General features: G+C 38.1%; 1 protein-coding gene across 3 annotated transcripts; it reads left to right on the top strand.

Annotated features, from left to right (window-relative positions):
* Positions 1-2,244: 2,244 nt before the first annotated feature.
* Positions 2,245-7,180, top strand: LOC110620206. Of its 3 annotated transcripts, XM_021763837.2 has the most exons (4): positions 2,245-2,433; positions 2,529-2,582; positions 3,644-3,713; positions 3,809-4,173. In XM_021763837.2, the coding sequence occupies exons 1-4, from the start codon at positions 2,248-2,250 to the stop codon at positions 3,856-3,858; spliced, it is 360 nt and encodes a 119-aa protein (XP_021619529.1). In that variant the 5' UTR covers positions 2,245-2,247; the 3' UTR covers positions 3,859-4,173. The 3 variants fall into 3 exon arrangements, with proteins under 3 accessions (XP_021619529.1, XP_043814613.1, XP_021619530.1); XM_043958678.1 differs by lacking the exons at positions 3,644-3,713; positions 3,809-4,173 and adding an exon at positions 6,707-7,180; XM_021763838.1 differs by lacking the exon at positions 2,529-2,582 and having other exon boundaries at positions 3,809-4,304.
* The last annotated feature ends 5,554 nt before the right edge of the window (positions 7,181-12,734 follow it).

Below are 12,734 nucleotides of genomic sequence, written 5' to 3'. Positions count from 1 at the left end.
TCAAATTGAATTAATTAATAATAATAATATAAAAAATTAGACTATAATTAAAATTTAAATATTTTAATTAAATTTTAAAATATTAAAATTAGGATATAAAAATAATAAATTTACTAAAAAATCTAATCAATTAAATCAAATCAAATTACACTATTCATATTTTTATCAAAAATTTATTCAATTTAACTTTTACTAATATTAAAAACTTTCGACGCAAGTTTCCCTTTGTGGTTCTTTTATAACTCGATACTCTTGTTTTTTCCTCTTTCTTAAATCTAACTTCTTCTTTCTCCTTTTTCATAAAAGACGATCTGCGTCAATTGACTATCGATGAAGAAGATGTTATCGTCCCTATTAAGAGTTCCAGAGATATTCTGATCGTCACTTATTATTTTTGTATGGTGAAAATATTTATCGCATACAATCCAATCAATTTTCAAAATATGCAGACATTTTTGATAGATTTATTGCATTCTTTAGAGGAGTATCTATTATGAAATTAGATGCAAAAAGATATCTGTTTCGGTTTTTTAATAATGTTGATTTTAAAAATATAGAGAATGGGGGCCCTTGGTTGTACAATAGATTCCTACTTGTTTGGAAGGAGATACAAGGTAATGAAAATCCTCTCTATATCCGTCTAGCTCATTCTGATTTTTTTTGTTTTGATTAAAGACCTCCCTTCTCGTTATTATAACGAGATGTTGGCAAAATTGATCGGAGATTTTGTTGGCCACCATAAAGAGTATGATATGAAAAATATTTCAGTTATGTCGTCGGGCCCTATGAGAGTTAAAGTTTGTTTGGACATTCGGCAACCTTTGAAATGGCAGAAGAAGTTTGTTGGAGACGATGATATTGTGTTTACTATGAAATTTCAATACGAAAATCTGACTATTTTTTGCTATCTATATGGAAAACTGAGTCATGTGTAGGTTTTTTGTGACTTGCGGCTAAGGTTGAAGAAAGAAGATATCAAGTTTGGTTGGGGTGAGTTCTTCATAGCACCTGTTCGTCGGAACCAAAGACCAACAAGCCTATGGCTACGTGATTCTGACAATTCTGCTTCGCCGGGATTTGTGGTAGGATTGGCATCAACTAGCAATTTTGAAAACACTAATTTGGCAGCACATAATATGCAATTCTCCTTATTTGGTAAAAGTCAACCCATTGTAAATAAGGAGACTGAGGACCATATTATGGACATGAACAAGAATTATGTAGGCCAAGACAGTTCTGATAAGTTTGATGAGGAGATTGCAGCCCGAATAAATGATGATGCTAAAAAAAGGCCAAGAAACGCTAAACATAACGTTGTTACATGTTTTCCTTCCTCTCAACAAGATACCTCTAACAACACCACTGCAAATGTTAATTTGACAGGTAATAGTGAAGCAGATCATCCCGTCAAAGGTCGGGATAGCCGAAAGCAATGATCGTCCTGTGTTGAAACTGCTGAGGACTCGGCAATTCTCGAACAGTTAATGTATTGAAAGATTTGGTTACTAGTTACAAGTCGAACATTTTATTTTTGATGGAAACAAAAACTCTTAGTTCTCGTATGAAATTTTTTCATAATTTTTTACATTTTGATGATTGCTCTCAGTCAGTAGACAAAGATTGGGAAGAGGCCTTTTGTTAATGTGGAAGAGTCGTGTGTCTGTTTATGTGGTTGACTTTTCTTCAAATTTTATTGATTCAGTTGTTTTAGAAGATAATGTCCAATAGAAGTTTATTAGTTATTATGGGTTTCCAGAATCACAACGACGGCGTCAGTTTTGAAACCTTATTCGAGTTTTATCTCGTAGAAGCTCTCTTCCGTGGCTTTGTTCGGGAGATTTTAATGATTTATACTCTAGAGATGAGTAAGGAGATTTTAATGATTTATACTCGAGAGATGAGGAAGAAGGAGAATAATCTTTGCCAAATTATCTTGTGTAGAGATTTAAAAAGACAATTGAAAAGTATTTTTGCCAAATTATTTTATGCAGAGTTTAATTTTGAATGATTATAAATTTTCGATAAATTCTAAATTAATATTTCTATTAGATAGGTTCGTGTAATACTACTCTAACTGCTCATACTTTAGCTAAAGAGTTTATTAAGCATAATCGTCTTTTTATTTGAAATGATATCTCTCTCCATTTGTTTGATTGAATCTTATTAATTAGTTTTACTTAAAAAAAAAAAAGCTTTTACTAATATTAAAATTTCAATTTTTAATTTAATTTGGTTTGATTTACCCAAATGCTCATATGCGGCGTCAAGTTAGGCAACCATATCCTCTCAAAGCGACACTGCTTTATAATTCTTCAACGGGATTTTCATCTTCAACATAAAAAGAAAACGTGCGAGTGTGAGGCTGTACGCGCCTCTATGGCTGCGACGTCCGAGTCCTCCGCTTCCGACCTGAAACTCGATCTCATACAAACGGTATCCAGCTTCTGTCTCTCCTTGCATTTCTGTGTGTGTATATATATATATATATATATATATTTTGTGGTTAATTTTGTAGTTTGATCCGTCAGATACGAAGTCATGAAGTTGCTTTAGCAGAGCTGAATAATCTTCCATCGTCTCGGGTGAGCTCTTTAGCCAATTTCCCCTAACAAGCTTGCCTTTTTTCTCTTTCTCTCGGTTTGCTGGTTCTTCTATTTGTTTAATATATATTTATAGCTTTCAATGCGAATGTTAGTTGGATCATTGTTTGATTGAGCACATGGGTGAGAATGGGCCTATCTTGTGTGTTTATGAAAGTTATTATTTCTGGGTTTTCGCCAATCATCACTAGGGTTTACTGCGACTTAGCACCAATTTGGAATTTCTTTACTGGATTATGCAAATACTGTAGTGCTATCTTGTGAGTAGTCTGTTATTTACTTGTTGATCCGTTTCTTAATTTTATTTGTACTTGGGAATCATTTGATGAATAACTCGAGCTTATTATCTTTTAATTGATGTCATATTTGTCTCTCTTTTTTTTTTTTTTAAAAGAATTTTTAGTTGGTTGAATTGAAATTTGGCAGCTTATCTTTTTTTAGAAGGCTTATCCTCCTAAACTTTCACTTCTTTCTGTTCTATGTTTAAAGTTTGTTTCACTATTGTCCACCGAATGTTCTGGAAAATTAGGCCACCTATCACAAATTTAATTGATGTTATACAGCTTTGTTTTCTAGGAAAACCTCTAAGCCTTATTGCCTGAGTTGTATCCTGAAATCTATTCTTTTTTCTCTTAAAATAGCACAACATTTGCGATTATTATAGCTTATAGGAGCATATTGTTATCGTTGCACAACCAAATATCTTTTTGCTCGAATGCTTATATTCATACAATTTTGTTTGTATTTTTCTGTATTAATTATTTCTTAGAAAAAAAAATCTGGTATTACATTGATCTGAGGCCATCATATACTCTCAAATCAAGAATCTCTCAAGAATTCATTTTAATTGATTTTTTTTTAACAATTCCCTTATTTGGAACTGAAGAATTGAATTCTTTTTAACTTAAAAAACTTCATTTTAAAAGAAGTTGAAACTTGAAATTTTGCATGATTTTGCAAGAATTCTTTTGAATTTTTTCTAGTAAAATGAACCATGTCAAGTGAAGGGATAGGAGTATAACATGTTTTCTTCTTGACCATAGGCTGTCTATCAGAAAAATGGTAACATTTTTTTCTGTACAACTGTCCAAAAAGCAAAAGCATCTGAAAAGAGTAAGCAGCATCTTCTATTCATTTCCTGGTCTTCTTGGATTTGCTTAGGCAGCATTAGTGACATTATTTTCTCTTCAATATTTGAATATGTGCAGAAAAACTTGATTCTGCTAAAGGCAAGCTAGAAAAGCTGAGTACTGTTTGATCACAATTTGTTTCATCGCTTGAAAATTCAACTGATGTCTTGCTGGTGAAAATGCTATTCAGTAGTATCAATGTCAGTGATTAGAACTCTTTCGCTGCCACATACCATTCAAATGCATCAATGTCTCTAAATTCTAGCAACTTGTGGTGGATGATGGTTATCCTTTCAGTTTAAAATCTTTAATCGCCATGGTGGTACCAATATGCACTTTATGCCTTGGAAACATTTTGTATTCAATCTTTAACTATGGTCTAATTTTCTGGCCAACTTTGCTGTTTGCTTCCCCCTTTATTGAATTTATTATACTGTTATATCGGTTGTTTGTGGGTTGCTAGCTAGCTCTTTACCCTTGGGATTTTGGCATTAGACTGCCATTTTTGGTTCCATATTCCATGTGAATCTTGTGTTTTAAAAGGTTGTTTTTGAGCAACAATTTTTTCTCTCAAGGCTTCTCATGCAGTAAGAACTTGAGTCATGGAGATTGGAGGCTGGATCAAGTTAAAAAAAAAAAAAAAACTTGTGAGCTTAAGGAAGCCTCCTTTTCCCTCTGTGCTAGAAACCTTTCATTTCCCATGTTTGATTAACTTGTCAGAGAAAAAAGGAAAAAGAAAAAAGAAAGAATGGATGAAGTGAAGAAGACAACGAAATATGTATGGAATGCATTATAAGCTAATTAATAAACTTTAGCTCTGTTATCTTCTTGATTATTGAGATATAAACAATTGTAACACACTAGCATGCTGCAGAGTAGAGAAGAGATCATGGATGCACATAATTGAAAGTTTAGTCCAAATTCGAGAATTTTGGATTCTCGAAAACACTGAATAGCGAGAGTGACGAGGGATGCATATATTGAATTGGGTAGCTATTGCATCACCTTTCCAACCCCTTGGACACCTTCTGTAGCATTCTTTGTTGCCATTGCAACTGTGGATGCTACAACCAAACTTAGTATCAGTAAAATCTATAATATTAAAAAATATGAATAAACTTTACATAAACTTAGTATCAAAACAAGTGATGAATTAAAATAATAATTTCAACAAAAATTCATGTCTTTCTTCAAGGTGATAATTTGATCTTTCATTTGTCAATATATATATATATATATTATTGAAATCATATTATTTTATTAACTTTTAATTTCATTTAATTGGCATTAGTTGGGGTTAGTAAAGGCGGGCGCTGCAATATAATCTGGCAAGTAGTATTTCAGATCATTCACCACTGCTTGTTACTTTTGGTTTTGAGTTCTCAAAACTGACACTGTCATCTACTAATGTAAATATAATTGAATAGTTGAGGTTTATGTGCTTTATAATCATTAATTAATTGCTTCTATCTTCCACATTTTTGCCATGGTGTGTATATAGCTTCTTGTTGTTTATGTTGTTTCCAATTTTATCAATATGCTTTGCATGCTTGCTTGAGAATTGAGTGGAAAGTTGCTCTTTTCCACTGCTGGTAGATTGAAAGCTATATATAATACTGTTAATTCTGTGCTCCTTTGTGTTTTATGAGTAGCTCTGCTACCTTCTAATTTATGGGTTATCGATTAACCTAGTTTATGCAGAGTGAAGATTATAATTCTATTGTTTGAGAAAGGCCCACTTCCTATTGAGATTGAATGATATCATTGGTATAAGCTTAGTACTAGCACGACAATTCTTTATTATTCTAATAGCAAATGCAATTGCTAGCCTTTCACTATGTTATGACAAAGCATCTTCTTTCTCTTCCTCCTCTATGTCAAATAACACTCGTTTGATACTTGGCTTATGACCATATTCTTCTAGCCTTCTATTAATCTCTTCAAGCTTCAAATAAATCTCTGCTGAAAGTGGGTGTGTTTTGTCTCCTGTGATAAACTCACGCATGGCAGCGCCCATTTCAACTAAACTGCTTCCAGGGATTTTAATGATCCCTTGATCTTTCATCAATTTCCTAACTTTCTTCACATCTTCCCATTTATTATTCCCTGCATACGTACTTGACAAAAGCACATAGTTGCCACTAGTTTCTGGTCCTAGTTCCATTAGGTGCTAAGTGCAACCTCTCCTATCTGCAAATATATAAAGATATTTTAATTAAATTTAAAAATTATAAAAATCAACTAATAATTTTTTTAAAAAATTCATAAAACTAATTTTTCTATTAAATATTATTTGATTTGACGTTGTAATTGTAATAAAATATACTACAAAACTAAAAGATCGTATTTTAAAACAATATCAGTCTTGTGAGTTTTCTAAATTACTAAGTAAAATCTCATTTTGTGTTATAATAAAAGGAATTTGAATATTAATAAAATTTTTAAACCAATATATTCTATATTAGTTTTTAGACAATTAAAATAAAAAAAATGTAATTATTAATTAAATTATGAAAGTTTTAGCTAGAATATTCATGCTTCAATGCCTGTGGCTAGACATGTTCACGGTTCGAGTTCGGACTGTGGACTGCACATGAATTGGATCGGTTAAATTCGGGATCAAATTGGTCAATTGTAAAAAATTAAAATAGTAATCACTTCAAAATCGAATCAAAATTGTTAAAAAAATTAAAACTATTTGAAACTGTTTTAAATTGGATCGGTTCTAGTTAGGTTCAAAAAATAAATCGAACCTCCAGGCTGAGCCTTTTCTAAATAGTCGCATGTTGATAAAGCATCTTGTGGTTGGAGCTAATTTTATGTTTATTTTGTTGAGGCAAGTAGTTTTTGTTGAAGAATATGGATCCAACGTTAATATTGTCATATATGATTAGGTGATCATATCTATAATGATTTCCTGATCCTGCTGCAACTGACTTTTTACTAAATGCTGTTATGGTAACACTTGCCTAGCAGCCTTGCCTGGTTGGTTCTCAATACTTGAATGGAGATCAAGAAACATGGTCATATCTCTTCCTCAAAAGCTTCTAGTCTTCCCATACCAATGCAAACAAAGTATGGTAATTTCCAGAAACCTCAGTAGCAAGTTGCACCGTTGCACTTGCTAGCAATGATGATAGCAACACTCTCCATTTTACTAGACCAAACAGACGTAATTCTCAAAAGTTTTTCAACATTTCCAAGAACAAGCCTTTGTTGAAGATCAAATATGACTAGTACTCTAACCTCTGCTCTACAAAGCAAGTTGCCTGTCCCATCGTCGAATATTGCATTCTTAGCAATGGGAAGACCACTCTTTCTGTACTTCCTTCGTTCTTTATGTTCTTTTACTGTAACTTGGTTGATACTTTTATCAAGCACAGAACGTAAAGAAACTCAAAGATCAGCAAGAATGTCAAGAAACTCAAAAAACATGTTCTTTTACTGTAACTTGGTTGATACTTTTATCAAGCAAACAACGTAAGGAAACTCAAAGATCAGCAAGAATGTAAAGAAACTCAAAACACTAATGTAAAAACTATTTTCTCTCTCGTCTTTGGAAAAAAGAAAATGAAAAAGAAAACAAGAAAACGTTTACTGAACCAACTTTTCAATCTCTTGAACTCTCTTCCAACCAAGAATCTTCTGCCCACTGATGAAATTCTCCACATCCTGCAAGTCCGTCTGTCGCAGTCACAACAACACTGCGGAGCTCATCTTCGTCTCCCAGCCTTATTGCATGTTTGGCCTCATTTTTCATTGATACAAGCAATGAGAGTGAGAGATTTGACAGAGCTTCTGATATAGAATACTGTACGTACTTTCTGCCATATGTTTTCTTCCTATAGGATTTAATGTTACTTTTTATTTCCCGTCGAAGTTCCTTCAGCCTCCCTACAAGGGCTTTTACCCTTCTTGCCTTGGACAGATTATCATTCCGAATTGTGCGGCGGGTGATTTCTGCGGCTCTTCTTGTGGTTGGCCTTTCCATATTCTTGGAGTTGGAGAAAGAGCATTAAAATAATATATGAACGTATAATTAGCTTGGGTTCCTACTTTTATAAGCACCGTAAATGTAAATCTAGTTATCCCATAATTACACCATGATTTTTAAAATAATATAATAAGAGAATGAAAAAAAATCAAAGAGTGAAACTAATATATACACCTTTTATTTGAAATAAAAAATTTAATAAGTATTTAATTTAATTTAATTTTTTATTTAAAATGAAAGAATTTATTTTTTTTAACTTATAAAATTTTAATTTTTTAAAAAAAAAATCATAATTTTATAAGAATTTATTTAAATTTTTTATTATACAATGAATCTAGTCTGAATTTATTAGAAATATAAATTATAATTAATAATTCATCTATCATTATTAATTATTATTAAAATCATATAATAAGAGAATGAATGAGAGAGTGCCTTGTATTTTTGTTTGTTCAATGTGCATGCAAGTTCTAGATCAAAGAGAAGCTTTCTTTAGAGATGGAGCTTCAATGTGCATAAGGAATGCGTTAGAAGTGAAGACAGAATGGAAAAAACAAGAATTTGACAGCTAATGTTCTTTTGATTAAGGAACCATACTGATAACCGCTGGATTTCTTCACCCCGAACCAGGGCCTCGACCATAGCCAAAAGCCCATCAAGCAGAGGCCCACACACGTGAGACAAGCCGGATCCATATGCCTTCAAAGGCCGGGCTCACCCATCTCCTCCATTCAGGCCGGCCCAACCCGCGCCAAGCAAGCCCTCTCCTCTTGGGCTCAGCATCTGGTCCGACTCTCAGCCCAGCCCAGTGTCCAGACCCAACTCAGACAGCCTGGCAGATCCGTACGGATGTACGCATGGGGAGAATCAGAGGCCGTTACGCATGGAGCAGGCGGCTGATACCCTCGTACACCCAAATCTGCATGCCAGAGACGCGTGGCCCAATCCTGGAGAGACCTTTACACGTCACCAGCAAGCAAGACAATGTATAAAAGAGGAGTCCCCTCCTCAGAAAGTTTAAGCCTAATTCAGTAATACAAAACCCTTGAAAAACTCTATTCTATTGGATCTCAGATCATCAATTGGCGCCGTCTGTGGGGAAACGAAGGAGATCTTTTCATCACCGGAGTTTTCACTTTCAAAACCCACTGAGATCCACAATGGCAAACCACCAAGAAAGTAACCTTAATATTCCAAATGATTTAAGCTCCGCCCAAGAGGGGCAGCAGTTCTCTTTTTCTAGCCCTACGACGTTAAATAACCAAACACCCATCTCTCTTAATCCCTCGCCAGGCTTAGCAGGGAATACTCCCACCATGACCTTGTCTAACCAAGACATTCAAACCATGGCTCTCCAGCTACAAACCACTGCTCACTGGTTGGGGCAGATAATGCAACAAAGGGGACTTAGCACCCCAGTAAACGCACTCCCAGTAGTGGAGGAACCCAGAACCGATGAACCCCGACCCACCTCTATCCGCCTCCAAACTAACAACCACGATGCCGGAGAAGAGGAAGAACCGGAGGCCCGAATCCATGGGAGAAGGGCAAGAGAGATGATAGAAAATGAAGAGGTGGACGACTATTCTGCTGAAACAACCAGGGAAACGGGAACTGAAACAGAGGAGGAAGAATGTAGTTTGGGCAAAAGATCCAACCCAGAAGACGAGAAAATGAACCAAAAACTGAAAAGGTTGAAGGAGCAGCTCCTAGCCGAGCTAGGTAAGAAAGATCAGAGTCAAACCTCCTTGCCTACTTCTTCTCCCTTCTCAAAGGTGATGCAGCAGGAGACCGTTCCCAAAAAGTTTATGATGCCGCCGATGGCGGCCTATAATGGGGCTGGAAACCCGAGAGAACATGTCATGAACTATAAGACCTTCATGGAGTTGCAAACTCTGTCAGATGCTCTGATGTGCAAGGTGTTCCCAACAACGCTCTCGGGGCCAGCGAGGGCATGGTTCAACAGCCTGGAGGCCGGAAGCATTAAAAGTTTTGGAGACCTTGCCCTCCGCTTCATTAGCCGGTTCGTAGCCGGGGTGCCAGCAGACAGGAAGACAAGCTATCTGGAAACAGTTAGGCAAAAAGCTGATGAATCTCTCAGAGAGTATGTCGCCCGTTTCAATACGGAGGCCCTGCAGATTCCCGAGCTCGACGAAGGAAGGGCGGTAGAGGCCATGCAAAAGGGAACAACCTCTGCCGAGTTCTTTGGTTCTTTGAGCAGGAAACCTCCGACCTCACTGGCCGAGTTGATGAAGAGGGCGGAAAAGTACATAAGGCAGGATGACGCCTTAGTAACGAGTAGATTTTCCAAAGGGGTGGCAGGAAAAGAGAAAGCCCCGGAGGAAGGAAGGCTGGAGAAACACGAGAAGAAGCGTGGGAAGAGGCCTGAGCCATATAAGCAGGCCTGGGAAAGAAGGGACCAAAGGCCCCCCCCTCCTCCCAGGGCTCATGAACCACGAGTGCTCCCCCCTTGGGTTCCTGAGAAGCCTACTCCCCTCAATGCTTCCAGAGCCGAAGTGCTCATGGCAGTCCAGGATAAGGAGTTCCTCCAGTGGCCTAAACCCATGAGGTCGGAAGCAGATCAGAGGAATCCTGACAAGTATTGCCAGTACCACCGGACACACGGCCACGATACAAATAACTGTTTTCAGTTAATCACGGAGATTGAAAGATTGATAAAAAGGGGGCATCTCAAAAATTTTGTGAAGAAACCGGAGGGGCAGAGGCCTCCGCCTAGTCCGGCAGCCCAGATGCCCAGGAGAACCGGAGCTGGACCAGTGAATGATGGGTCTAGTGGGACTATTAATATGATTGTTGGAGGAACTGGAGGACGGATGAGCCGTCGAGGAAAGAAGAGAAACCGGGAAGGAGAGATCAGCAATGGCGAGATCATGCAGATCGTTGAACACTCACCTATGGCCATCGTTTTCTCTTCAGAAGATGCACAGGGCATTCAGATGCCCCATGATGACGCGCTTGTTATTGAAGCAGTCGTTCATAATTTTCGGGTGAAGAAGGTTCTGGTGGATGATGGGAGTAAGGTCAATCTATTGCCGTATCGGGTTTTTCAGCAGATGGGAATCCCGGAGGAACAGCTGGTTCGGGACCAGTCACCCATCAAAGGGATCGGAGGAGCACCGGTATTTGTGGAAGGAAAGGTGAAGCTGGCCCTTACCTTGGGAGAAGCACCCAGAGCTCGCACCCATCATGAGGTGTTTTTGGTGGTTAAACTCCCACTGAGTTACAATGCGATTTTAGGGAGGCCGGCGTTGTTTAGCTTTGAAGCTGTCACCAGCATCAGGTATTTGGCACTCAAGTTTCCAACGGAAGAAGGGGTGGGAATGGTTCGGGGTAGCCAGGAAGAAGCAAGGGCGGTATACTTGGCCACAGTAACAGAACCAAGCTCAACTGGAGAAGCGCTTGACTCAGAAGTTCTGGAGGTCAGAGATGAAACAAAAGAAGCCCGGACAGAGCCAGTTGGAGAATTGGAAACCTTCCCCTTATCAGAAGCAGATGCAAGTAAGATTTTCAGTCTCAACGCCAACCTCACCAAAGAACAAAAAGGTGAAGTCATGACTCTGATCCGAGATCACGCGTCGACCTTCGCATGGAAGCCCTCAGACATGCCAGGAATTGACCCTAAAGTGATGACACACCGATTGAATGTCCTCCCCGAGGCCAGACCAGTGAAGCAAAAGAAGAGAGTAGTAGGAAGAGAAAAACAGCAGGCCACCCGGGAGGAAGTGCAGAAGTTAGAAGAAGCAGGCTTTATTAGGGAAGTGATGTACCCACAATGGTTGGCAAATCCTGTGTTAGTCAAGAAAGCCAATGGCAAATACAGGATGTGCATAGATTTCACCGACCTAAATAAAGCCTGCCCCAAAGATTGTTACCCCCTCCCCGATATTAATAAAATGGTCGATTCGACGGCCGGCTTTGATTATATGTCTTCTTTGGATGCTATGTCTGGTTATCACCAAATCCCAATGGAGAAGTCGGATGAGGAGAAAACCTCGTTTATAACTGAAGACGGGACTTACTGCTACAAAGCTATGCCTTTCGGATTAAGAAACGCCGGGGCAACTTACCAACGATTAATGAATAAAATCTTTAAGAACCAAATTGGCAGGAATGTAGAAGTGTATGTGGATGACATGGTGGTTAAAAGTTCAACTTTTCAACAACACATAGCAGATCTAAGGGAGATATTTGGGGTGTTAGACAAATACAGAATGAAGTTAAACCCGGCAAAATGTGCCTTTTTCATCAGGGGCGGAAAGTTCTTGGGATACATGGTGAGTGGAAGAGGCATCGAGCCTAATCCGGAGAAAGTAGAGGCCATATTGAATATGTCAGAGCCGACCTGCGTAAAGGATGTCCAGAGATTAACCGGGAGAGTGGTGGCGCTTAACCGATTTATGTCAAGGTCGGCAGAAAAGTGTTTGCCATTCTTCAAAAAATTGAGGAAGGTCCCGAATTTTGAATGGACAGAAGACTGCCAAATAGCCTTCACAGAGCTTAAGGAATACCTCAGCTCGCCTCACGTGCTCAGCAGCCCCGTAAAAGGGGAAGAACTCCTGATATATTTGGCAGCCTCAGAGCAAGCAGTCAGCGCAGTACTAGTAAGAGTGGAAGAAGGGGAGCAGAAACCTGTCTTCTACATCAGCAAGGTACTTAGAGACACTGAGGTCAGGTACTCGAACATTGAAAAATTGGCTTATGCCTTGTTGTTAGCAGTCAGGAAATTCAAAGTTTATCTGGAAGGCCACCAAGGAGTTGTGATGACGAACCAACCCTTAAAGAAGGTCCTACGTAGGCCGGAAACTTCAGGACGGATGTTAGCATGGTCCGTGGAAATCAGCCCCTACTGTCTGGAATACCGACCTCGAACAGCAATAAAATCTCAAGCGCTGGCTGACTTCATAGCAGAATGCTCATTCAACGAGGAGAAGGAAGAATCATCCTCGGAGATGCCTAAGAAGGAAGGAGAGCGAGAGCTTTCCCAAGAAT

This window comes from Manihot esculenta, chromosome 8, assembly GCF_001659605.2.
Source record: "Manihot esculenta cultivar AM560-2 chromosome 8, M.esculenta_v8, whole genome shotgun sequence".
NCBI classification, from domain to species: domain Eukaryota; kingdom Viridiplantae; phylum Streptophyta; class Magnoliopsida; order Malpighiales; family Euphorbiaceae; genus Manihot; species Manihot esculenta.
Note: the sequence above shows the minus strand (reverse complement) of the source record. Positions and strands in the feature narration are given on the sequence as shown.